This window comes from Marmota flaviventris, chromosome 18 (assembly GCF_047511675.1).
Source record: "Marmota flaviventris isolate mMarFla1 chromosome 18, mMarFla1.hap1, whole genome shotgun sequence".
NCBI lineage: Eukaryota > Metazoa > Chordata > Mammalia > Rodentia > Sciuridae > Marmota > Marmota flaviventris.
In genome coordinates, this window is record NC_092515.1 from 62,232,430 (window position 1) to 62,258,815 (window position 26,386).

At 65.8% G+C, this 26,386-nt stretch overlaps 1 protein-coding gene across 3 annotated transcripts in view; it reads right to left on the bottom strand.

The window, feature by feature from the left end:
• The window catches only part of Piezo1 (piezo type mechanosensitive ion channel component 1 (Er blood group)), a 47,952-nt gene that overhangs the window by 12,388 nt on the left and 9,178 nt on the right, over positions 1–26,386 (bottom strand). For all 3 annotated transcript variants that reach the window (XM_071604430.1, XM_027933233.3, XM_027933232.3), the window contains exons 2-19: positions 12,433–12,528; positions 7,602–7,724; positions 6,743–6,785; positions 6,505–6,643; positions 4,586–4,757; positions 4,247–4,460; positions 3,980–4,151; positions 3,774–3,884; positions 3,613–3,706; positions 2,901–3,001; positions 2,540–2,800; positions 1,924–2,035; positions 1,643–1,821; positions 1,404–1,552; positions 1,139–1,321; positions 699–805; positions 425–585; positions 145–321 (exon numbers count right to left, since the gene is read on the bottom strand). In XM_071604430.1, the coding sequence (XP_071460531.1) occupies positions 145–321; positions 425–585; positions 699–805; positions 1,139–1,321; positions 1,404–1,552; positions 1,643–1,821; positions 1,924–2,035; positions 2,540–2,800; positions 2,901–3,001; positions 3,613–3,706; positions 3,774–3,884; positions 3,980–4,151; positions 4,247–4,460; positions 4,586–4,757; positions 6,505–6,643; positions 6,743–6,785; positions 7,602–7,724; positions 12,433–12,528 (2,594 nt within the window). The remainder of the gene's footprint in view (positions 1–144; positions 322–424; positions 586–698; positions 806–1,138; positions 1,322–1,403; positions 1,553–1,642; positions 1,822–1,923; positions 2,036–2,539; positions 2,801–2,900; positions 3,002–3,612; positions 3,707–3,773; positions 3,885–3,979; positions 4,152–4,246; positions 4,461–4,585; positions 4,758–6,504; positions 6,644–6,742; positions 6,786–7,601; positions 7,725–12,432; positions 12,529–26,386) is intronic.

A 26,386-nucleotide genomic window follows, 5' to 3' on the forward strand; every position in this document is an offset into this window, starting at 1 on the left:
ATGTGCAGGGAGCAGCAGGGCAGTGGCGAGATCCTGGCAGAGCTGCCCTGAGGCCCTCCCTTCCGCATGGCAGGGTCTCTGCCGGTGTCCCTCACACCGTGACTTGCATCCCCTGAGGGACTGTCCAGGTGGAAGTGCCCGTACCTCGGAGCAGTTGCTGGAGTACTCCTGGGGGTTGACAACCTTGAGCTGGTACAGCATCTTGCACACGATGATGATGCAGCTCCACACGGTGGACAGGCAGGAGGCCATGGGCCGGAAGCGTGGGTAGGGCAGGGCGAAGGCCCACAGCACCACCAGGAGCAGGTTCATCACCGACACCTGCCGGGGACCCGGGCGTCAGTCAGGGAGGCTGGGCTGGGGGCGGCCCCACCCTGCATGAGGAGATGGAGGCTGAAGGGAGGGGCCGGTGCGGCCAGCTCACCTCCTTCAGGGCCACCCAGACGGTGTACAGGGCCACCAGCTTGAAGATGTGCAGTTCCAGCAGTCGTCGCACGAACACCTGCACGCGGGAGAGGACCTCCGAGAAGCCAGCGGCCAGGTCCAGCAGCCGCTCGGCCACCAGGCCCCACTTGCTGGCTGTGCCTGTGATGGGGGCAGGGTGGGGGTCAGTGAGGCTCGGGGCTCAGAGGGGACCGTCAGTGCCCCTTGGCTGGGGCATGGCAGAGTGAACTCTGATCGGCCACTGTTGCGCTCACCTTCAGGGACCTGTGTGGCCTGGCAGGGGCTGTCCACATTCAGCCCCCTGTCCCTGGGGACCTCTTCCTCCTCCTGCAGCAGAGGGGCCTCGCTGGCCATGTCCTGCCTAGAGAATCCGAGTCACTCAACGCCTGTCCTCTTCTCCCTGGGGCTGAGACGCCCCCACCAACACCCCTCGTCCCCTTGGGTTTTTGCTGCAGCTGCTAGGCCTGGTGCCCCTGGCCCTCAGAGGTGTGCCTCCTGCCCAGGCCGAGGGTGGTCAGCTGACATTCCCCCACGACCTGGTCGTGCCCTCAGCCCCATGAGGTGTGAGAGGACGCCCAGCGCCCAGGGCCTTGGATCTGAAGGCCCAGCAAGGTCCTGGCTCCTCCCGCCCCCACCCGGGTGAGGCCTTCCCCAGCTGCAGCAGGAGCAGGGGAGCCCGGGAGGTGGGAGGCACCTGTGGGCCCTGCGTGGGCGGTGAGGGCCGACGGGGGGCACGTGCTCCAGGTCGGTGAGCTGCATGAAGGGCCGGTGGAAGTAGTGCAGCTGCAGGATGCAGGCCAGCAGGAAGAAGCCCGGGATGAAGATGCTGGAGAAGAGCTCGGACACGCTGAACTGCTCCAGGCCCAGGTCCCCCAGCCTGCGGGGAGAGGCGCCGTGGCAGGCCCAGCCCCAGGCCCGCCCAGCGGGACGGGTGGGCCTGAGGAGGGCCCCTGACTCACTGCTCGTCCGTGAAGCCGGTGAGGTTGCGCCAGTAGGCGGGGAAGTCCTGGAACTGGAAGGTGTACACGGCGATGAGCACCAGCATGGTGTAGGCCACCACGAGCCACCAGAACACCTTGAGCAGCCTGCGCCACAGGCTGTAGTACACCTGCGGGCGGCACCGGGCGGTGAGCGGCGCCCAGGGAGGGGGAGCGGTGCCGTGCTGCCCGCCCCCGGGGCTACGCTCACCCCCAGGCACCTGGAAGAGTGTGAGGCAGAGCAGGAAGAGGAACATGTACACGATCTTGTAGACCACCAGCCGGCCGGCGAAGCTGACCACCACGAACATGCCCGCACACACGTAGATCCAGTACTTGGCGTACACGCCCGTGACCAGCTCCCCCAGGCTCCGCAGCAGCGTCTGGGTCTGCGTGGGCTCTGCGGGCCAAGCCAGTAGGCAGGGAATGGCCCTGGACCCGGCAGGGGGATGGCCCTGGGCCCGGCAGGGCGGGACGGCGCGACCCCGACCGCCCCACTCACCTGTGTCCGCCACGGCGACCTGCAGCAGCACGGCAGGCAGCTGGGCCTTCTTCAGCAGCTTCTCCTTCACGAACTGCCGCACCAGCAGCCAGAAGGTCAGGGTGTAGAGCAGCTGCGAGGCAGGGGCGTCACAGCCGGGCAGGGGAGCGCGGCACCCCACCCAGGCCCAGGCCCACCCGACATGGGCAGTCAACGGCCAGACACGGGTGTGCCGCCCAGGGTCACACACGTGGGTCCACACGCTCACGGTCCCACACTCAGGCCCACGGTGACCGCCGGACTCGCGCATGCGTGTGTCTCACACATGTGTAGACGCTCACGTGCCCACTCTGGCTCACAGGCTCCTGCGCCTCACGGGACACACACTGGAACCCACCACCCACAGACAGTGGCAGACACAGGCACTGGCCCACGGCCACAGCAGCACGCTGTCACTCGAACACACTGGGCAAGACTCAACAGCGCCCGGGTGGGTTGGCAGGGACTCCATGGTGACCTCCAGCCGGCTCCCTCTCCCGGGTTCTCCCAGCCGGACAGGGAGACGAGGCGCAGTGCCATCCTCACGGGCACCAGGCCTCAGCCAGCACGGGGCTCCCAGGCCGGCGGGCATACTCACCATGGCGCCCAGGTCCAGGCAGGGGTAGCGGGTGTGCTGCAGCCCCAGCTGGCGCAGGCTGACGGGGCCCAGGGTGGTGGGCAGCTCGGGGCGCAGGTCCAGGGCCCACACGTAGCGCAGGCAGCACAGCGCCAGCCCGTACAGCAGGATGCAGGGTGAGCACAGCATGGCCAGCTGATGGCGGCTGCGCACCGTCCAGATGAGGCAGGCCCACAGCAGCAGCACGAAGGTCAGCCAGCTGTGGTAGGTGATGCTCCACACCTGGGCAGCCAGGGCCAGCAATCACAGCCTCAGCATGAGATGCAGGCTGCAGTCCCCTCCCCCACACCGCGGGACGACCGCCAAGGGCCCTGGGGCTTACCATCATAGCAATGAGGGCACAAACGTAGCTCTGGGCCATGACGAGGTGGCCCAGGCCGTGCAGTGGAGAGGCCTCTCTCAGCTCTGCCAGCCTGGGATGCACTGGGGGCCGAGCAGAGGTCAGCTCTCAGGTGGGGTCACCCAAGAGTCCTGTCCCCACACCGCTGTGGCCTAAAGCATGCACAAGCGCAGGGCCCAGCAGGCAGGAGGGGGCCAGCCAGAGAAGACGGCCACTGTGGGCACTGGGCAGTCCTGGCAGCCACATCTGACCCGGTACCTGATGGGGCACATGACCCTGGACGGCCCCTCTGGGGCCCAAGTTCAAGACACTGAGGGGACGGGGTGCACAAGGACACCCCAGCCCACGCCAGCACCCCATCACTTCACTCAGGGCAGGTCAAAGAGCGAAACCGACCTCAGTCGAGAAGCAGCTCCTGGGAAGACCCCACGGTGCTGCCGCCCGCCCCAGAGTCCCTGCCACAACAGCAGCAGCTCCCTGGGCCCTGTGACAACCGCAGCCACTCCAGCACAAGGCCAAGTGCTGGGAGAGGCCTCCCGAGGGGTCTTGGCCTGGACAGCTGGGGCAGCAGCAGGGTGGACTTAGGACCTAGTGGCCACTAGGGGGAGCCCTGGCCTCACCCCTGGGGCGGAGAGGGAGCCCGCGTGTGCCCCAGGAAGGTGAACTGGATGGGGAGCAGGAAGGTCCGACTCACAGGGACGGTGCTGGACAGGGCTGTGGCTTGTCAGGTCATGCACGATCCAGTTGTCAGTCTCAGTGTCAGGCCCCGGGGGGGAAGGCATCATACGCTGTGGGGGACACGTGGGTAAGCCAGCTGCACAGGAGGCTGCCAACCCTGCTTGGCCACCTGCTCACCTGCGTGGCTTCCCTGTCCTGCGCAGCAGCCCCGGCCTGGCCCTGTGGCCCTTGCTCCAACTGATCCAGTTCCAGCTCCTGCTCCTCGTCCTGCCCGGCCACTTCCTTCCTCTGCAGACAACAGAGCCACGAGGTCGGTCGCACACCCACCCAAGGGCTGGGAGGCAGCAGGACACCTGGCCAGCCCAGGTGGGGAGAGCAGGTACCTGGTCCGAGGGGCGATACTTGTGGAGCTTTGGGAGAGAAGTGACCGTGTAGTGCAGCAGCAGCAGGATGCCCGGGCTCACGTAGATGGGCCAGTCGTGGCTGGTGTTGAGCACCAGTGCGTTGGGGCAGGAGCAGTTGATGGGGCCCACAAAATCCTTAAGACCAAACACCCTGTCCAGAAAGGACATGTCACTGACCACCCGCCCTGGGGCAACAGGGCCAAGGACCCAGCCAGGAGAGGACCAGAGCCTGTGTGGAGCCCTCACCTGGCCCAGATGCTGGCTGGGGGGAGCACGGCTTGGACCAAGGGTGTCTGATAGCAGTAGAGGCAGATGAGATGGCCGGCACCAAAGCAGCTCACCATGACGCAGAGTGTGCTGAAGCCCAGGGGGCTCAGGGGAAGGTGGCAGGCCCACCAGGTGCAGATGGCCAGGAAGACCAGCAAATAGACGCTAGAGAAGGCCGAGGGGTGGGCGATGCCTGCAGGGCAGGGCAGAGGTGGGCTGGGTCCTGCTGGCCAGCTGGATGGTCATGGCGGAGCTCCGAGAACCCTCCCGGACTGACTCCTGATGCCGCAGCCCCACCCCCACCCCCACCCGCGGTACCTGCCAGCGCGAGCAGCACGATGGCCAGTGTCCGTCCCGCGGCCACCAGCAGCCAGTGGGCAGTGACCCGGAGCCGGGCGGCCAGGCGCGACCTGTGCCCGGGGGCCAGCGCCGGGGCTCCCTGTGGCCAGGCTGGGGGTCCAGTGTCCACATCCATGTCCCCTTCATCATCCTGCAACGGCCCAGAGAGGGGAAGGTGGGGTCAGGCACGTGGGACCGAGGCTTCTGCTCCTGCCTGCCTGCGCCCAGCGTCCCGGGGCCCAGAGGCTGCCGCGCCCTCCCTCCACCTGCACGTTGGCCTGGCTGGCCCGGGGGCAGCGTCCCCAGAGGGTGCGGGCTGACCACGTTGTCCCAGAACAGCCTGGTGTCTGCTCTTTATCTCCCGACCATCCTGACCTGGAGCCCTGCGGCAGGGTGCCCCGGCTCGCGAGCGGAGAGCCGTGCCCACAGGCTCAGCACCGTGCTGCCGTCGGCAGGCCCCAGACCCACTGCCCTGGCCCCTCGGGCATAGAACAGGCCCAGAGGTGACGGTGACGCCCCAGATCACAGCCGGGAGCGCTGGGACCTGCCTGCCCCCTTGAGGTCCATGGAGAACAAGAGGCCTGTGGGGCACTCAGGTGCCAGGCCTTCCTGGCACAGCAGCTGACCAGTGCTCTCCCACGGCCTCACTGCCCGCCCACAGGCCCATCTGCCTGGCTCTGACGGAGGCTTCCCATCGCAGAGCTGTCTGCAGGCTCAGGGAGAGGCGGGTGTGGTGGAAAGAACACGGACTGTCGTCAGACACCCCGCCTGGCCAGCCACTGGCACCCTGCTCCAGCTGCCCTTGTAAACACTGAGCCCGGGCCTCCCCAGTTCCACGTCCCCCTCTGCGCAGCCTGCGGGTGGCCTCTCAGACTGTTCCCAGTCTGCAGATGGGAGCTGGACGGCAGACACGACCAGACGGCTCTACCCTGATGCCCTCACAGCCTCGGCCTGGAGATGCCGTGGGCCGGAGCTGGCACGGGCGGCCGGCTGAGAGGAAGGCCAGGCGGCGGGGCCGAGGCGCTCATGTCCTGGAGCCGTCCCTTGATGCTCCCGCCTCCTCCCAGCCCACCCTGCTGGCCGGGAAGGGAACAGGCCTGTATCACCCTCCCACGGCCTGGCACCAGCCGTGGGAATGGGGAGGGAACCCGGCAGCTGCTGACAGGGGACAGGTGCCCTGAGGCTGCCCGTGGCAGCAGGCTGGCCAGACCCTCCCAGCCCTGACCTGCTGTGTAGCCTAGGAGTCCCTCACCCTCTCTGGGCTTCTCTGGAAGTCAAGACCCATATGGCCAGTGAGTGTCAGCTGCTGGCAAGTGGACGCTAGAGCTTGGCTCCAGGGACCTGGACCATCATAAAACCTGGCTGAACCCCGGGACCTGGCCCCAGCCACCTGCCGTGGCTGGTGGGGGGTGGGGGGTGCCTGGACCACAGCCTGAGCAGGGCAGGAGGGCCCAGAGGCTCCACACCCATGCTGCCCATGGGCTAGAGCCAGGGCTGGAACGCCCAGGCCCCATAGCAACTGAGGGTGACCCTGCCTCACCCTGGAGGGCACAGACTGGCCCAGGCTTGGCTCCCAGTGCCGAGGCCCCGCTGGGCTCTGTGCTCTGCACCGTGCTCCCTGCAGAGTGCCCGGCCCCCACCCGGCACGGCTTCTCAGGACCCATAGCTGGTGCTCGGCCACACCGACTGCCCTCCAGCTCTGCCGACTCCTCCTGTGTGGCCCGGAGGGAACTCCGACAGACCCTGTGAGCACAGACCCCGTCTCTAAATGAAAGGGCTGGGGGTGGCTCAGTGGTGGGCACCCTGGTTCACCCCCAGTTACCTCCCCCACATGTCTGTGCTCAGGATGGCCGGGACTGCCGCTCCAGAATGCCCCCACCAGCTGCCCCCACCCTCACCGACTCCTGGGCACACTGGCTCTGCTGGGCTCTTCTCGTGAGGCGCCTGCCAAGGCCGAGGCAGATGGAAGAGACCACCAGGACACCCAGGTCGGGGGCCACCATCCGGGTGGTGTTGGGAATGTCCTTCAGGTCCAGCCTAGGAAGGGCCCGGCGAGGGCATGGTCAGCACAGGAAGCAGGGCTGGAGGCCGCCCCTTGGGCTGGGGCCCCCAGGGAGGTTCACTGGGGGGTGTTACCTCGTGACTCCGATGTGTTGAGAGACGGTCTCCCAGAAGCTGCCTGCAGAGGGAGCACAGGGACCCCAGGTCAGGCAGGCGGCCAGCGGCCAGCTGGCGTGGCTGGGAGGCCCTGGTGGGCACAGCTCCTCCAGATCCCAGGTAGGCAGGGTGCCCACTGTTCCCACAGCCTTCTCAGACAGGGAAACCGACAGCTGGCCAGGGACACTGGGGCCACCTGGCTGCACCCTCAGCCCTGAGTGGCAGAGGGGACGCGGCCCGGCTGGGACCAATCTCAGGTGCTGGCCTCGCCTGCTCTTGTGGGGAAGAGCGGCCGCCGACAGCCGCGGCCCTGGCCCTCCCAGCCTTGGGTTCCGAACACCAGGACGGCAGCAGGGCCTCGGGACGAGGGCTGCGTGGAGAAGCAAGGGGCCTGGGGTAGCGGGGACTCAGAGCACCTGCTGGTGCTCGTCCCCGAGCTGGCGACACCACCCAAGCGCTGACAGGGGAGAGCTGAGGCCCCCGGTGCCACCCGGCTGCATGGCCGAGCCCCAACGGGCACCGGAGAGAGATGCTGACAGGGCATCCTGCGGAGAAGAGGGTGCGCCCAGGCCTGGAAGCAGCTCAGCCCCGCTCTGCCTGCCCAGCCCCACTGGCCCAGCCACTACTGCCAGCACCTGACCTGGGCAGGACATGGACTGTGGCCAGGCACTCAGGGGCTGGCCCACGCTGGGTAAAGCCTGGGCGAGGCAGGGCGGTCTGATGAGCTGGTCCGCCTCTCCAAGGAGACCCCAGGTCCCCGCAGGGGCCTGGTGGCCCTTCTCCCCTCCACGCCCACACTGCCATCCCCAGATCCCCTGCCCTGCTCATGGAGACTCACAGTTTGACCCCAGAAGCTGGTCCAGGTGTGGCATGGTGTGCAGGCATATCTGGAAGACCAGGTGGGCCACCAGGAAGAGGAGGCTGAGTGACAGCAGGGCGCGGAGGAGGCGACCCGGGTGACCTGGGGGAGTGCACAACAGCTGCAGCCCTCCCCCTGGGCTCGCACCCCCAGCCGGGCCACTGCCCCGTCACGAAGCCAGAGGTGCACCCCAGCGTGACCTGGGGTCTGGGCAGGCTGTCCCTAGGCTCCTGGAAGCGCCCCCAGCAGGCACTGAGACACGAGCAACAGGAGTGGCCCTCACAGCATGGCTCTGTCCAGGGCCGTCCGGGACCCTCTGCCCTGTCCCCGCTGCTCCCACCCAACTTACAGAGGAGGACGTGGCACAAAGTGCAGAAGTAGCCAGCCCACGGCCGCGTGGTCAGGGGCTCTCAATGCCTGTCCACTGGGGCTCATGCTGGCCTACGCCTGCAGGGCATGTCCCCTCCTGAGTACTGTAGAGGGGACGGTCCCCAGGCTTGGGGGAATGGGACTGAGTTTTTCCATTTACCCATTAAGTATCTACTGGGCCCTACAAAGAGTGAAGAGGACACAGAAGGAGGAACCGTCAGCTCTCCACCCAGGACAGCTGTCTGCCCTGCCTGCAGGTGAAACAGGCAGGGACACACCTGGGCAGTGGGCACCACTGCAGGGCGGAGATGCTTTCAGCACCTGTAGGAGCAGGGAGCCACGGGAAAGACGGCAGCCCTGGGCCCGGGCTGCTGTGTGCCCGCACAGCCAGAGCCCCACACCTCCCCTCATTACCTCCTGGGGGACAGGCTGAGGCTGCGGGAGGCACAGTCACACCCCAGCCACCCGGGCCTTGCTCTGCGGTTCCCAGCCACCAGCCCTCTGTATCAGCCTACTCAGCAGGGAGGTCCTCAGCCGCAGGGACAGGGCTGCAGCCTATGAGCGGGGGACTCAGGGTTCCTGGCCTTGCCTCTGCCCTATGAGTAGGTGGGCAGCTGGATGGGACCTGGGAACAGCCTCCAGGCCCTTGCTCCTGCTGGGGCTGACCTACTGCAACAGCCCAGACCAACCCAGGGACACAGCCAGCAGCTGGCACTGAGGCAGGGCAGCAGGGTCCCTCCCACAGAGACAGACAGGTCACCGTGGAGCCTGGCCTCTCCCTGGCGGCGAGCATGCCCAGGGCCAGTGTCCTCCGGTTCACCAGTTTTGGGCACAGGTGGGACAGATACAGAACTGGCCCCAGGGCCTCCCTGCCAGGCTGGCCCAGCAGGCCACGAGCACCGACTGCTCACGCACACTCAGTGCAAGCTCGGGCCCTCTGGCTGCCCACCTGAGCTGAGGCAGCCAAGCTGAGCCGGAGGCGGCACCCCACTGTTGCCCGCGTGTTCCCCCATGCCCTGAGGCTGGGGCAGGCTTTCCCAGGACGGATGGAGGTCAGCCTGGGTGCAGGGCAGGATCAGCAGGGAGGGCAGCTCTGGGGCAAGGCCCAGAGAGTCAGGCAGATGCAAGGCTTCAGCAACCTCCCAGGGGGACAGACATGGGGCTGGTGTCCTCTAGGGTGCTGAGACGAGCTCTCTGTAGACCCCCCAGTTAGGCCCTGAGTGGGCCACGTCGGCACAGATGTGGGAGCAGGGAGGGCTGGGGCTAGGTGGCCGCTGGCTGATGACCAGTGGGCTCAGGCCCTGCAGCACAGACCCAGCCTGGAGGATGCCGGGAAGAGTCCATTTCTCAGCAAGAGCCCCCCCCCGACAGCTAGCTGGGGTGGGGTCCTGCTCGGCCTTTTGACTGCCCCCACACATTAGGACCACCCCCCATCCTGCGGCAAACCCACAATGGCTGCCGCTGTTCCCCCGTCTTCAGTGAGGAAACCGAGGCTAGGAGAAGGTGGACAGCACGTCCGCTGCCCAGGAGCCCTCCCAGAGCCAGCGGCCAGCTCGCTCCTGTCAGCCCCGAGGTCCAGGCTGAGCTCCAGAGGACTGCAGAGCCGGGCCTGGCTCCTCTGTCCCAAGGAGTGGAGCACAAGCCCTGGCTCCAGGCCACCCAGTAGCCTGTGTTCCCAACTGCTGCCTGGGCCTCGGCCCATCTGCTTCCTGCATGGAGGGAGTCCACGGGAAAGGAACTGTCCTTGACCCACCAGAGCAGGTGACCCACCCCCTTGACCCCCTCCTCACAGGGGAGGGCTCAGCATGCCCCGCCAGTGCCCGCCAGCACAAGGGGCGGGCTTCCCGGGGTGGTCCTGGCAGGGCTCCCTGCAGGAAACAGGAAGCAGCTGGGGCGGTGCTCCCTGGAAGGCCTGGCCCAGGTCCCCAGGCCCACTGCCCATCCCACAGTGACTCCGGGGGTCTCCCACCCTCCACCCTCCACCCCTGCCCCTTCCTCCTGGAGGAGCCTCCTGACACCCACCCACCGGCGCCCTCTCAGCCGGCCGCCCTGCCCATCAGGCCTGCCCTGCGGGCTCCACCTATGTGCGGCCACCTCCCGACGGAAGCTGGGCAAGGGCCGAGCCTGGGTCCTGAGTGTGCTTGTGACCAGAGGGGCCCTGGTGCCACCTGCAGAGGAAAGGGTGGGGGCCAGCCACAGGGGAGGGGCTGAGTGGGACGGTCCCCTCGGCCCACTCAGGACCAAGTCCCAGATAAAGCCAGAGGCCTAAGAGCCACCTATGGCTGGTGTCCCCAGGCTACAGATGAGGGAGCAGGCCTCTGTCCTGTGACGTGGTCAGGTGGGCAGGGGGTTGGCCTGGGTCACACACACCCACCAAGCTGTTGGGCAGTCTCACCCTGCTCTTGACCTCCCAGACCCTGGGGTTCACAGGAGCCCCCGAGGCACAGCCAGAGCCCTTCTGGCGTACAGGGGCTCAGGCTGGCCACAGGATCACAAGGCTTCCCAGGGCCCAGCTGGGCTGGGGGCTCTCGAAGCAGAGGACTGAGTCTACCCAAGGCCAGGGAAAGGGTCCGGGGAGGCTGCAGGGAGCAGAGGACCTGTGGGGTAAAGGTGGGGTCTCTCTCCAGGGAGCAGAGGCAGCCTGGGGAGGCGCTGCCCTGAGCCCTAAATGGCAAGCAGGCTTAGGAGCTGACCCCCAGGGCTCCTCCCTGCACAGCCCGAGGGCCAGGCTAACGCCTACGTGGGGACCAGGACGGGCAGCGTCAGACCTTCCACAGGGCCAGGGCCAGGGCCAGAGCCAGGGGCTGCACAAGCCATCAACCTGAGCGGCCCTTTACAGGCCTCACATTTTCCTCTCTCCCGCCCGGAAAAACTGGGCAGCGTCTCTGTCCCTGAAGGGCCTCTGAGGCTGGACAGATGGAGGGTCAGGCGGGGAAGTCCTCCAGCTGTGCCTTCCAAGCCCTCTGCTGGGAGCCCTCCCCGCCTGGCAGGAGACCGCTTCCCACCCGGCTCCAGCACACCGCTGCCCAGCTGCCCGAGCCGAGCGTGCTGGTGGGGTCAGGCCCAGTCCCAGCTGTTCCTAGACCTCCACCTGTGCTGAGGACCCAAATCCTGCCCGTGTTCCACACCCAGGGCCCACTCCAAAACACAGGAGCTGGGCAGGACCCTGAGAGGCAGGGAGGCGGCCAGAGAGAAGGTGGCCCTCCCCCACAGCTGGTAGAACAGCGGACCCCGAAGCTGTCCCTCTCCTGATCTCTGGCCCCTGTGGCCCATGACCTCACACAGCACCTGGGGTGAAGGTAGCTGACCTTCGCCACCCCTGGACAAAGGGGACTTCAAGGTCACCAGAGGGGAAGAGGAGGCATGCAGCAGGACGTGAGAGCTGCTGGCCAGCTCTGGCTTTGAAGGAAGAAGGGGCCACGAGCCAGGAAGTGGGGCGCCCCAGCAGTCAGGGAGGCCAGTTGCCCCGGGAGCTCCTGAGCAGCACAGCCCTGCCCAGACTGCAGCCCGCAGCCCGCGGGGTCGGCCTCCAGATCCGAGCCGGGGTTTCAGCCCGTCGGTCATGGAGACTCACCACGGCAGTCTCAGAGGTCCATTCACACCTGGAGGCCCCTCACAGCCAGTCTGCTGTGTCCAGCATCTCCAGGAGGATGATGCCCAGGGACAGGAGCACCCCTCCGTGGGTCCTGAGCACCGACAGGCCCTGGGCGCTGACCCCCAGCCCTGTTCTGCTGCTTTCCATGCCCATCTCTGCCAGGTGGCTCCTCTCGCTCTGGTGCTCGCCTTCCCAGGGGCCCTCCACGCCCTGGGTGCCTCTTCAACCTCCAAGCCTACAGGCCGACGGAGGACCTGTCCCCACCTGGGGCAGCCTTGGGGATGTGTCTGGGGATTTTCTGCTGTTCAAAGGCACACACTGACACCAGGCGGCCATAGTGCAGGCAGAGGGCCCAGGGGAGGCCCCCTCAGGAGGCCCATCCTCCTGCTGCATGGAACCTCTGCTCCCAGGCCTGCTGGGACCAGCCTGCTACCTGGCCTCCATGCCACCCCTCGAGCTGTGGACACAGTGCCGTGGCTGGCCTTCCCACCACCCTCTGAGATGTGTCCCGACCCAGCTAGATCCTGGCTAAGCCACAGTGGCCCAACTCCCCACACACAGGTGGTCTGAGGGACACCGAGGCCACAGGATGCCAGGGAACAGACAAACCTGGGCAGGCAGGGGCCACAGGGAGCGGGTGGGGCAGCCACAGCCTGCAGGCCTGGGCCTCTGCAGGACAGGACACCCAGGGGCCACTCGCTCTGGGACGTCCAGGGACAAGGGGGGAATCTGCCCCACTACCCCACCACCACCTTCAACAGAAAAGGCCCTGAGATATCCAGGGTTCTACAGTGAACAACGGAAACCTCAGCTGACCCGAGGAGCCGCTCCGTGCGTGGGCCTTACCTGGGACGCTGTGCCGCGAGGGGCCTGGGAGCCAGGGTAGCAGCAGCAGGACCAGCAGGTAGACCAGGGAGAGGGCGCTGATGCGCAGCAGGGCAGCTGGAGGGAGACAGGCGGTCAGCAAGTGTGCACCCTGGCCAAGCCCCCCCCACCCCGGGCTGTGCGCAGCGCACAGGCACCTCCTGCAACCGTGTCCACGTCCCTGTGACCGTGCACGCTGCTGCACAGGCGGCACCCTGAGGGCGGGCACCAAGGCCCTGATCAGTTTTCCTGGCTTTTCCTCCTCCTTGAAATCTGCCACGGTGCCACTGGGTTCCAACCCCACGTGGGGGCTACTGGGACCCGGCATGGCTCGGGCCCCTCCTGCCCACCCAGCGCCTGCTGACCAACCCACCTTCCACCATCACCGCCCTGCCTTTTCCAGGCCACTGACCGGAACCTCAGTGTGGAGCCTGGCTCCCCACTGCTCTGCCCGAGGGTGCCCGTGCTGCTGCCCACAGCAGCACCCAGCTTCCCTGATGCCCGTGCTGCCCCCACACCGTCCTGACGATGTCTGCCTGGTTGGAAGAGGGCTGGATGCCAGGGGCAGGAGGCCTGCCACTCGCGAGCTGAGCCAGTCTGCTCCCAGGAACGAGGAGATGGGACTTAGCACCAGGGGAGTGGGGGCCACCAGCAAAGGCTGGGGTACAGCGGGCAGGCCAGGCCTGGAGTGGCCCCATGCATCCCAAGCTGGCCCCAGCAGCAATGACCACCCACAACACCCCAGGACCACAGCCACCTCCCTGCTCCTAGAAACGGACCATGCTGACCTCAGCCTGACCCACCCCAGGCCAGAGAGACGCAGGTGCCACCACGCATCACGAGTCCCATTCCCCTCTAGGACAACCCAACCTCTGCGCTCAGCAGAGGTGACATCAATCCCTTGCTGTCCCACCACGAGGGACAGGATCGAAGCCTGAACCCAGAGCAGCCTCCTCAGGGGGCCACCCTCCACGGTCCATTCTCAGTCCCCAAGACCTCAGGTGTGAGGACCAGGAGCCCACAGTGGCTAAGCTGGTGTAGATGGTGGCCACTCGCCTGATCTCAGAGAGGAGCTGGCAACAAAGATGGTTCCCTCCAAGAGGCAGGTGACAGCAGGGGGTGGTCTAAAATAAGCCGGTGGCCACTGCTTTCAGATCAGAAGGGCACGGAGCCACTGGACCAGTCTCGGCCTGTGGAGCACCTCTGGCTCAGGGCTCCACCCCACCCCAAGCCGCCCAAGCTTGGGGTCCTACCCAGAAAGGGCCCCCTTCCCCAGGGCCTCTGGGGGATACACATGCCCAACCCCACAAGACCTCTGTGGGACAGACGGTCCTGGCTGGACGGCGCCTTCTTCCCTCTGCACTGCAGGGTCCCTGGAGTCGGAGCACATCCTCCTCCCCCTCCTCCAGCAACAGCAATGGGCCCAGCTCCCTGAACTTGGAGTTTCCAACAATTAGACACTTTCACCAAGAATCAATCTGATCTGGCCCAGAGGCAGGAGGAAATGCACTTACGTTCAGCCCTGGGCCTTCCCCGACTACCCTGACTACCCGTGCCAGCCCACGCAGGCAACGTTCCCCGTGTACCAGCCTGGGGGGGGGGGCTTCTCCAGCCAGGGGACGCCCACCAACATATCCACCCATCTGTCCACCCTCCCCAGCGACTTTCTCCTGAGATAGATGCTGCAAGTCCTGCCCCCGAGGGGCCCATGGTCTGATCGGCCAGGAGTGACGGACCCTGAGCTGGTCCACGTGCCCCAGTACTGGTGACCCAAGCCTGCAGCAGGGGCCCAGCAGGGTGTGGGCATAGGGAGGCTCCAGGAAGCGGGGCCAGTGTGTCTCCCTTCGCTGCCCAGCCCACTTACTAAACAGCCCCTGAAGCAGTGGGCAGGGAAGGGTTAAGCCTGAAGGGGCCCTGGAGCTGGGCACCGACCCGTGCACTACAGTGGGTAAGATGGGGATTTAACCAACACAACAAATAGCCCCTGAAACCCATAAAGGATTTCAGGAACCAGGCCCGAGCTGTGGCGGGCAGGGCTGGTCCCAGGGTGGTCTGCTGCCAAGGACAGAGAGCAAGATGGGGGAGGGGGAGCTGGGAACCGGGGGCCGGGGCAGCTCCATCTGCCAAGAGCAGGAGACTGGAGCTGAGGAGTGGGGGGCACCTGGAACGCCAGGGGTGCTGCCCCACCCTGGGACCCTCCCCCTCCCTCCCTCAGCACAGCCGCGGTGGCAGCAGTCCAGTCACACCCAGGTTGTGATGTCCTCCCCAGTACAGAGGAGGACACTGAGGTTCAGGGCGCCCAGCTGATCTCCAGCTTTCTGGGGCCCAGGGGTATCTCCCAGCACAGCCCACCTGGCCCTGCGGCACGCGCCTGGCCAGCCTCCCCGACTCCATCTTCTGCCATTAGCCCTGCCAGGAAGCTGGCATCAGGCAAGCCGTGGCTCCTGGACAGCTTGGGACACCCGCCTGGGAGCCCTGAGCAGGGAAGGCCAAGCACACTGGCTCCAGCCCCCGGTGGGGGACAGAGAGGGCTCTGGGAGGACATTTCTAGCCTGTCCTCCCTCAGCCGTATGGCCTCAGGGTCCAGCACAGCAGGGTGGCCTCAGGCCAGCAGGAGCCAGGGTGCCCCCTCCCCACTGTCCAGGCGAGGAAACGGGCTCTGGGGGAGGGCACGGGGAGAGCACAGGCCGCTGGCTGTGACCCAGGCTGCCGGGGCTGCTGCTCTAATGCATCCATGTGACTGCGGCCTTGCTCTTGCCCTTGACGCTGGCTGCAGGGTGGGAACACTCAGGGGTCCCCACCAGGGCGGGCGGGGGTCTGGCAGCCCCCGCCTTCCCATCAGGGCCCCACGGGAACAGGCCTTTGCTGAACCAGCACCAGGGGGCTGGGGGGGCTGGCGCCAGCACCCTCTGGCCCCTCAGGGACCTCCGAAGGCCCGAGCCAGCCTCCAGGCACAGATCCCCACCGAGGCCAGAAACCGGCTGCTCAGCTGGGGCTGGTCGGGAAGGGAAGAGCTGGGCTGAAAGCACAGAGCCCCTCCCAGGACTTCCTGCCCACGCCCAAAGACAGGGCCTGCAGAGGACCCCGGCCAGGGTGCAGTTGCTGAGACCTGTCCCCCGGGGCTGGCACTGGCCCAGGCCCCAGCGGGGGACAAAAGAGCCCACATCCTGGCTCACCAGTCCCCACAGGAGCTTGAGCAAGACACCTGCCCTGAGCCTCAGGCTCCTCCATCGTGGACAGGCCAGGCAGGACAGGGCTGGAGGGAGGTGTGCAGCGCATCGGTGTGCTCGCAGGGGCCTCTGGGAAACAGGAAGGGCTGCGGCGCCAGGCGTCTGCAGCCAGTGCAGGGCGGGCGGCAGACGTGTGCAGAGAGGAGCAGAGGCTGGGGCAGCTGCCGGTGGCCCAAGCTCCTGGGCACCCCAGGCCAGGAGGTAGCTGCTGCTGAGCCACCCTGTGGGAGCTTTGTGAGCAGGGGACCAGGCAAAGGCCCTGGCATGACAGAGTAGAGCCAGGCCAGGGCTGGGGTCCTCCAGTCCCTACTGCAGGGCAGAGCCGCTGCCGGGCAGCCCTGGACTCAGGCAGAGCCCCCCAGGCGACCAGAGATTTCACGAACAGGAACTGGGGGCAAGGACGGCTGTGGAGGTCAGGAGGCCAGACCTAGAGCCCAGGGGTGCACAGTCCCGGGTCACTTCTCCCCCTGATCCGGCTGCAGGGGCGATGTGACCGTCAGGTCCAGGAGGGGGGGCGGGGGTCTTTGCCAGGGAAGACACATCTCATGGGGAACCCTCCCTGCCCAAAGGGGGCCACGGCCACTAGACAGGCAGCCTGAGTCCTCTTCCTGTGAGTGGGCAGCCATGGTCTGCCCCATGACACCAGCCACAGGAGGGACATGCAGATGCCCACACTGGGTCCCTGGAAGCAGGCCCTTGCCAGGTGTTTGAAGCCCTGGGTTTGATCCCTGGCACCAAAATGGGGGTGTCCTGTGGTCAAGACCTGGTGGTTCCAGTCAGTTCTGGGGGGTGGACCTGGGGCGGGGCCAGGCAGAGCGGTGACCATGCTGCCCACTCCTGGGGGACACTGCACTCCCTGTGTGCCCTTCCACAGGCAGGCAGACCAAGCCCAGGTGCCCGTGAAGAGACTCGTCTCCAGTCCGAGCAGGGCCCTGCTCCAGCAGGCACCCCGGCCGCAGGAGGGGTCCGGGACTCCAGAGGACCCAAGAAGATGCCTCAGGAAGGCCTGGCCAGGCACCCTGGCCACCCTCATGCCTCTGCTGTGGAGGAAGGGCCAGGGCTGGACCACTTGGCCACAGTGGGGAGCAGAGCGCCTCATCCAGGAGGGAACTCCCCAGGCCCTCACTCCTCAGCCTGGTGTCCATAACACAGTGGCCAGTGCTGCCTTCCTCCTGCAAGAGGTGGCCGGAAAGGAACAGTGACCCCACAGCTCCCAGAGCAGATCCAACTTGTGGTCTGGTTCCGAGGCCCCACTCTGGGCCTCTTGTCTGCCCAACCTGTGGCCTTCTCTCTCCAGCCAGCCAGTGTCCTGCCGTTCCAAGCTTGCCTGGGCAGTGCCTTGGCCTGGGACCACCTCTGTTCCCGCCAGAGCCAAGTGAGGGGCTCCTGCCCCCCAGATGCCCACAGCAGCTCACATGACCCCCTTCTCCTCTGGCCCGAAGATGCACAGCCCACACTGCCATCTGAAACGTGGCCATGGAGTGATGGGACAGGGCGGGCAGACCTGGCACCCCAAGCCACAGCTCAGGAACGGCCCCCATGTCCCCCAGCAGAGTTTGGGCAGTGCCACATGCATTGGGACCCAGCGTGTGCCCGGACCTGCCCTGCAGACGGCCATGGCTCATGCCCAGTCCCTCACGCCTCTTCACCAGGGACAAACCCAACCTCTGCTTGGCCACTGAGAATCACACTGTCATCCAACACACCCGGGTGGGCAACAGGCAGCCACCTCCGGGGTGCGAGGGTGCGGTGCAAGCCACAGAGCAGAGCACCCACTGTGGTCCCTGCTGTAGGAAAGCTACCGCGGCCTCGGCCTCGGTCCTGCACACGCGCATGCACACCCACACCGGACGGCTGAGAGGGACTCTGCCGAGCTCCAGGGAGGGCCTGGGTCCCACAGGAACATTTTCATGCCTCACCGGATTGTGAACAAGTGAACTGTCGGAGGAAGTAGCCCAGATGGGGGTGGTCAAGTGGGGACACTGCCCAGGACACGGGAGACTAGATCCCAGGCCTCAGTCAGCACCTGCTGGACTCTGCCTTCTCCTGCAGACAGTGGATGGGGCCCAGGGACAACCAGAGTCCCAAATGATAGCTGCCAGATTTGGGGGCCTGGTCCAGGCCCCGGCCACACTCCCCGGCCCCCTCCAACTCTCAGGGGGCACTCAGCCTAACGTGGGCTGATGTTAAGGTCTGTGGCTGAGCCAGAGGACCATGGACACTTCGGGGCAGGCTTCTGCCAGCGGGTGGGGTGAGCAGAGCGGAGGAGGAACAGGGCGGACGTGGCACAGGGAGCTCCAGCAGCGGCCAGCTCTTCCCGGCTCCTTGCTGGAGCTGAGGTCAGGCCAGCGGCCACACCTGTGCCCTGCCCTCCCGCAGGAGGCACAGACCAAAGGGAGGAGGCTGGAGGGCTTGGACCGGCCCTGCCCTGCCGCAGAGGGGTGTGAGGTCTGCAGCGGGCACAGAAGCCGGCCTGCCAGGGCATGTCCCAGCCTTGAGGACCTGCCTTGGTCAGGGCCAGCCCAGGCAGTGTGGCCGTGGACAGCCAGCAGAGGTGGAGCTGCGCGGAAAGGGGCTGGGGACCTGGGGACTTCTGCAGGAAGGACGGTGTTGGAGGGAGCACTTCCCACTTCACAAAGCGAGCGCCTGGGAACACGGCAGAGAGCACAGGACTGTGGGAGAGGAGTCTGCCGGGGTCGAGGGTGGGCACGGCTGGAGGGCAGGAGGCCTCCTGGAGGCTGCCAGGACACGTGGGGACTGGGCGAGCAACAGACAGGAAACAGTCTTACCTATTTGGAGCCCCGCCAAGCAGCCCAGGGCCCCGAAGCGCTTTCGGAGCATTTAATTAGCCAAGTGTCCGGGGTTTAACTAGCACGGTGTCCAGGAAACGCGGTTTTATGCCTCATCTGACCTGCACGAGGCAGGTCACCAACAGCCGGGCTTCCTCCCCACACAGGGGTATCATGAAGCCAGAGTGGCCAAGGCTGAGGGTGGCCTCATGGCCACTGTGGGCTGGGCACAGAGGGATCCCCCAAGAGCAAAGGACCCATGAACATCTACCATGTCCTCCTGCTTGAACCCCCTGGACTGGACAGCCAGGTCCCTCCCCGCTACACTCAGCCCATGGTGACTACCCAGAAGGGTCGCAGGACAGTAGGGGCCAGCTGCAGATAAGGTGGCCTTGAAGGGAACAAAAAAACAGCAGGCCCCAACACATGGCCATATAGAGGGGGCAAGAGGGACAGCTGCTGGCCAGGAAGCAGGTACAGTCTGTAGGGCCCAGTGGGCGTGAGGCCCTGAGATTCTCGCATGAGCCGGGGGCAATTCCTGTGTAGGAGGCAGCTCCCCAGTGGTGACAGGGGCGTGCCTGAGCAGCTGTCCCAGCTCCCAGCCCAGAGTGCTGGACTGCCCAGCTCCGTGGAGAGTGGCTCCTGCCCCTCCGGGGCATCAGCAGGGGCAGTTCACAGGCCTTGACCAGTGGCTCCCCCATGTGGCAAGCATCCTGCTGGCCAGGCAGGTCCAGGTGGGCAGGGATGCATGTCTGGTGCTTAGGACTTGGGGATGAGACAAGGACACCCCAAAGCTCCCGTGGGGGACCAAGCTGGTCCTGCCGGTCAGCTCAGCCCTCCCACAGCCTCTCCAGTGTCCTGCTGCCCTTCCCTGAAAAGGACCACAGCCCATGGAGGCCTCGGTATTCACTCTGAGCACCAGTTGGGGCCACCCTGACCGGCTGGAGACGGCCCTCAACATGGAGGAGGAGGGGTGGATTCCAGGGCACGGGAGGGCGGCATTCCATGCCAGCCCCGGACCTCCTCCAGTCCAGCCTTGCAGGAAGGAGGTAGCAGGTTTACTGGGCGGCCATCAGGGCAGCACAGGTAAATAGGCGGGCGGGGGTGGGGGCGGGGCCCCAGGAAGAACCGCCCAGAAGTCCCCAGCACTGGAAAGGGAAGTGGGTCAGCAGAGCCCCGGGGGGCCAGAGGGGTGGGCCAGGAGGGACTCCGTGCCCTGCTCACGGTGACACCTGAGGGCCAGTCTCAGACCCAGTCTCTGCCTTCAGCTATCATACAATCCCTGGGGCCTGCCAGGGGCACTCAGGCAGTAAGCCCTGTCCACTGTCCTCACCTGACCCACAGGCCACTGCCCTCCAGATCATGGCCAGCTTGGACCCCCAGGGATCCCTGCAGCCCGAAGGAAAGGGTACATCTCGGGAAGCTCTCAGCTGGGCGGAGACAGACCCCGTAAGCCTGTCACGGCCAGGTGACTCTCCAGGCACGCAGGGCAGCAGAAGCAAGGGCCAAGCGCCCAGCAAGCCCTTCAGGGTAGAGACTTCTACTGCATCATGGGCCAGCCGGGGAAACTGAGGCACAGGGTGCAGGTGTGGACGTCAGGGCCTCTCTCTCACAGCCTGGCCTGCTGTCCTGCACCTGGCCCCACCTGGACCTGGATGGGAAGAGCTGTCCAGCCGCAGCCCACCAGCAGTGTGCAGACAGGTCCCCCTGGCTCTCTCCTGGGAGCAAGCTGACCCGAACACACACATGCCCACCTGGACCCTGGGCTCCTGACAGTGGCTGCCTAACGTCCAGAGCCCCGGAGGCAGGGAACAGAGGAGCCCTCGGCACAGCTGCCCTCGGCACATGACAGGCAAGGCCGGGTGCAGGGCCAGATGATGCAGTTCCTGGTTAAGTCAGTCCTGTCCTGTGCCCGGCTGGTGAGCTGGCAGCCGAGGAGGAAGCCACATGGGAGCGACCACCTCGGGCAGGCAGTGGGCCCTGTCAGCTCGGTCACAGCCCCATCTGGGACCCAGGTTCCCTGGAGGGCTCCTCGGTGGACAAGGTGGCCTAAGGCAGGGCAAAGCCAGCTTCAGGCCAGAGGCAAGCCCCTGCCACCCCTCTGTGGCCTTCTGTCTATCTAAAACGTGGGGGCTTGGGGAGAGGTGTGCCGGATGCCCCACCTCGTCATCAGGAGCCCTTGACCAGCCGAGTCTTGGACTGTGCAGAGCAGGTCACAGTTGGTGACGTCTCTAGACTGGACAGCACATTCCAGAGGCCTCCTGGACACACTGATCAGCATGAAGGACTGGCACCAAGCTGTGTCAACAGAGTTGCTCAGTGACCTGGAGCCACCGCCCCCAGCATTCCTGGCTAATTGAGATGGCAGGACCTGACAGGGACAGCTCTGTCCCAGGTACCTGGAGACACAGGGAAATGCCAGCTGCCAGCCTCCCCCAGACCCACCTGCTCTGAGGCTGCTGAGCCTGGCCCACCAGGCCCCTCTCATAGGCAGACACACCAGGCTGGTGCCGGGCAGAGGGGCCCTGCGCACCTCACTCCTAGGGAGGCCAGCTCTCGGCCTCCATGCTCCACCTCAGGACACCCAGCCTTGGGGACACGGGAGAGACCACCAGAACTCTGGCCCCCACAGCAGACGAGCACTGGGCATCAGTCAGGGTGGGGTCCAGACCTGCCACAGGACCCCGAATAACAAATACAGTTGCCCCTCGAGATCTGTGAAGGACTGGCCCCCGGGCCCCATGGATAGCCATCCCGGGTGCCCGGGAGCCTTCTAGAAGACGGTATATCTGCATCAACCACACACCCTCCCGGGCACTGCATCCCCTCTGGGTGTCATACCACCTGACCCCATGTCAGCGACAGCTGTCACCACGCATTGTTTCGGGAAGCCAGAGTTCAGGGCACATGGCCACATATCAGCGAGACGCAGGGCTGGACACGGCTGGAGGGGGCTGGACAGGGTGGCCGCACGCTGTCCACTCCCAGGCATGCAGCATGGTGTTCTGAGCACGCAAATTAAAGTTCTGTTTCTTGGAACTTCCCAGAATTTCCCTCATGTTTTGGTCCGAGGTTGGCGGAACCCTCAGGGCAGACCCTGGGGCTGGGAGCCCACTGCTGGGCGGGGGTGGCCACCGCAGGCCGTGTGGTGGTAAAGCGGTGATGGAGAGCAGGCCCAGTCCCGCCTCGGCTCCCTGCCTGGGCAGGGACCCCTATGGGGGGCGTCAGAGCCAAGGCCCTGCTGCGGGGCTGGGCCTGACACAGGGGACCTGACCTTCAGCGGGCGTCACTGTCTCAGGCTCACCCCCACCTGCTGCAGACGCGCCCCCATGGAGACATGGACTCGGAACCCCCCCTTGGGAGGAGAAGCAGGTGGCAGGCCACACAACCAGCCATCAAAATCTACCGGCACAACCTGCTAGATGTGGACGTCATGCCTGAGGCGCGCGGAGGGTGCCTCCCTAACGTGACAGCTCACGGCAGGCGCACGGAGGCTGGCCAGTCCACTAAGGATGACCGTCAGCACTTGTCCTGGAGGAGACAGACTCTGCTGCTGGAGTGTGCTCACTGCCACCCCTTGGGCCAGGGCTACCTGGCTGGACAGCTCCAGCTGCCCAGGCCCCTCAGCAGCGCCAGGCCAGGATGCAACACTGGGTGCTGACTCAGGGTCCCCTCCCATGACTCACCCAGCCTGTCAGCCCGTCCGGTAGGACCTGTGCAGGCTGCCCCAGGACCTGGTCACAAGCTGGTCCTGCTCTCGAGGGCCTTCCTGAGAAGGAATGCCACCTGGCTGCCTCCCTGGTGGGCCAAGCAGAAGGCGAGGTCACTGCCCTCTGGAGGAAGTCCGGCAGGGAGTGGGTACAGGCAGCTCCCTGGTTCGGCAGCCTTCAGAGCCCCGACCCGGGTTGAGGGTGCTGGGCAGGGCTCCGTCCACCTCACAGGGGCACGGTCCAGCTGGGTCCGGCATCTGGCCCACCTGGCTTGGTTTCCCTTTGTTAAAATGGAGGTGATTCTGGGGTATCCCAGCTCAAGGACTATCTGCTGCCCAGGGGACACTGCCCAAGGAGGTGGTCCCGGAGTGTGTGTGCAGAGCTGGAGAGAGTCAGGGCCAGCCACCCCTGGGGCCACCTGGGCTGGGGAACCCCACACACTACCTCTGACTGGGATAAGGGGGCTGGGGTCCCACCCTGGGGCTGGCCACCAAGTGCCCGAGGTGGGTCAGACACCACCATGGCAGGTGCTGGTCAGCTCTGGGGGCTCCCAGAAGGGCCCCCGCAGCTGCCAAGGCCAGCGCTGCTGGCTGCTGCCCCACGGAGCCAGCACAGCATCTCCTGCAGCTCCTGGCCGGCCGGCCACCCTGCCCACTTCCGCCTGTGGGCCCGTCTCTTACAGTAAACGCCTGTTTCTCTGGACACAGGCGGGCAAAGCTAGAAGGGCAACCACTGCCCAGCAACAACGGGAAGCCCAAGAGCCAGGCCAGACCCAGGCTGCTCAGAAGAGCTGTGTGTCCACTGTGCAGGGAGCACTGGGGCAGCCAGGGCCCCCCACGTACTGTGGAAACAACCACTCAGGAAGTGACCAAGGGAAAGTCAACACCACTGGCTCCAAACAACCAGCCTGGCAGCGCAGCCTGGCGCCCCGGGACAGAGGGCACAAAGCGGGCAGCCGCCTCCCTGGGCCCCGCAGGCCTCGGCTTCCCTTCTGTGAAAGGTCTCTGGCCGGCTCTGTCCCCCCCGGCCATCCTTCCTATCAACAGGCCCCCTGAGTGGACATGGGGAGCTGCGGCTGGTCTCCCCCTTCCCAGAGACCTCCTTCCTGGAAGGGCCATCCTGAGCTCTGCAGCTTCACCCCCTGGTGTCTGGGCAGGTCCAGGTGCCCCCAGACAGGAGCCGAGGCCCAGCTCGCACCGGTGGGCAGAGGCCACCTCCGCCTCTGTCCTGCCTCCCTTCCCAGCAGCTGGACACCCCGCTCCAGCTTCTCCTCTCAGCGGGCCCTGCACAGGCAGGAAGAGCCATGTCACCCTGTCACCTAAGGAGAGGCACCACTGCTGTCACAGTACAGAGGAGGAACTGTGCAGAGCAAGCCCCACAGGCCACAGCCAGGGTCACACCGCAGGGCCACAGAGCCACGCCACGGAGCCACCCACTGGGGTCTGCCCTGCCTGCCTCACCCCCCTTCAGGGTTCAGAGAAACAGGGACCAGGGGGCCTCAAACTCAGCCCCCACTGGCCCCTCTCTGCAGGCCCTCAATATTCCCAGCCTTCCCAGTTGGCCAGGACTGACCCCTCCTGCGGCCCCCACAGGTTTTCGGAGGGGGCCAGGCTCCTCTGGGCTCTGTGCCTAGGTCTGCCCACAGAGCCCCAGGAGCAGCAGCCTGCAGGGACCCACTAGCCCCAGTGCATGTGGACTCCTGGGAGGGGCAGGGCCTGGAGGTCCAAGCAGGGGCTGGGCTCTGGCTCCGCCCGCTCCCCTCCTCGGTGACCAATTTGGCCCGGGGACCAGGGTGAAGGTCCCCACAGAGGCTCCCTGGCTCCTGGCAATGCAATCAGCTCCCCAGCTGGGAGCAGAAGCAGATCAAGTAGCCACTTAAGAGCAGAGAGCCTTGTTCCCTACACGGCGGAGGAGGGTGGACACGGGGACGGTCCTGCCAAGGGCTATATGTCCAGTTCCTGGAAAAAGAGGAGTGAGAAAAGTGACGGCGGCGGCCTCTTCCCCGCCACATCCTGTTTTTATGGAAAACTAATCTGATTCCTAACAGCAGAGCAAGCGACAGACGTCCTCAGGGTCCCCAGGGGCCCCAGGGTGAGGGCTCCCTTGGTCCAGCGTGGCCGAGCACTGCCTTCCCCCAGTCTGGTCCCTCGAGACCAAGAGCCTCCATCTCCGCTTCGTCCATCCCCCCGGGGAGCAGCCGGGGATCGATGGGGCCCCTTCCTGGAAGCAAGGAGTGGACTGGGTCTCGTCCACCGTCCTCCCCAGACCAGCCAGCCCCGCCCTGCGCGGCCGGGGAACGCCTGCACAAAGGCAGCCCTCACTCAGGGGGCTGCTGCCCACCAGGGGCAGGTCCTAACAGCGCTAGAGACGCCGTGTGCTCCAGAGCTGGTCCTGGCCCGGCAGCACCCGGCTGCAGCAGCTGGTCCCACCTGCACGGCTGCACGGTCTCTCTGACGCTCAGTCTCCTCATCTGTAAGTGGGGACACCCTCTGGCTAGGCCAGCCACCTCTCTCCCAACCAAAGGCCACCACTCAGTCCTCCCACAGCCTGACACCCACAGAGCCCACAGGGCCCAGAGCCAGTTGCGGGTGCAGGCAGCCACAGGATGGCCCACGTGTGCTCCCACCAGCTGCCCAGGGCCTCTGGGGCCAGCTGCCCCCACGCCCTGTGACCGGCCACTCTGCCCAGGGTCAGGCCCTGGTAGCGACACTTTCTAGCTGTGGACGTGGGAACTCTCTGGACTCTCGTCTGTGGCAGGCTGATGGCAGCAGCTGCTACTGAGGACCCGAGGACAGCGGGGCAAGGTCCAGTGGAGGGCCTGCCATGGTCAGGGCCTCAGGGACGTGGCTGCAGTGGGCACCGGGCCTCGCTCCTTCCACCGGCAACTCCCACCCCACCCAGGAGCAGCAACCTGCCACAGCAAGCGGAGTCTGCCCAGAAGTGTCCAGATGAGGCTGCTGGGCAGCGTCCTCCCTAGCGAGGGCTCCCGAATGTCCACTCAGTTGGCCCTTACAGTCAAGGGTGGGAGGGGCTGATGCCACTACAGTGGAATGGCTGCTGGCAGCCTGGACCCCCTGCCCAGCAGCCCAAGTGGACACTTGGTGTCTCGTGACCGCCAGCCCGCTGCAGCCCGCGCAGTCACACGTCATCCTCAGCAGGGCCCAGGGCTCCTGCCTGGGCAGCAGAGCCACAGGCTGGACTCACAGCGGGCTGTTGTGAGCTGCGGGACGTCACAGAGACTCTGGAGAGGGCCTCGCCCGGGAGGCGCTGAAGCCCTGGAGGGCAGGAGCACACGGCAGCCACCGGGTCCCAGTCATCACTTCCCCAGTGGCTTCCCCTCGCTGCCTGTGACAGGTGGCCACAGGGGCCCAAGATGAGGACGGGGGTGAGGTCAGGTGGAGCCGCAGCCCCAGCGCATACCACGTTCTGTTCCGCAAGGTGTTTGCACCTGCATCACCCAGAGGGCGTCTCTCAGAGCCATGGGCCAAGCCGGGCAGCTGCTAATCTTGCAACCAGAGAGAAAAAAAGAAAATAAACCTGGGGTGGACGGGAAAGTCCCCACCAACATAACAGTCATGGGGGGGCTGGGGATGTGGCTCAAGTGGTAGCGCGCTCGCCTGGCATGCGTGCGGCCCGGGTTCGATCCTCAGCGCCACATACAAACAATGATGTTGTGTCTGCCGATAACTAAAAAATAAATATTATAAAAAAAAAAACTTAAAAAAAAAAAACAGTCATGGGGCTGGGCCTGCCTTGCCAGGCACCAGCTAGGAGCTCTGTCCCCCTGCCCCGTGAGGGCCACCTACCTGTCATGTCCCACTTTTAAACTCTCTCTGAGGGTTCAAGGCTCAGAGAGGCTATGTAAGTCCCCCAAAACACCCAGCAGCAGAGCTGGGACTCAGCCATGTCTGAAAGTAGGAGGCTGGGAAGGAGAGACCTAAGCCAGCCTGGGTTGTCCCCATCCTGTTGCCCACGCCCCAGGCCTGCCGCCCTGCCAGGCTAAGGGAGAACAGCTTCCTAACCAAGGTCCTCAGACTCCCAACACCCTGACGCCACCAGACGCTACTGCCTGGCTTTCAGGCAGCACAGTCCAGCCAGGGCCGCCACTCAGAACACAGTCCCAAGAGAAATGCCCCTGGGTCACAAATGACCACCCGTAAACACAGGGCCCTGAGTGTCCTGTGGCTGGGTGGCCTCTGCCCATGCC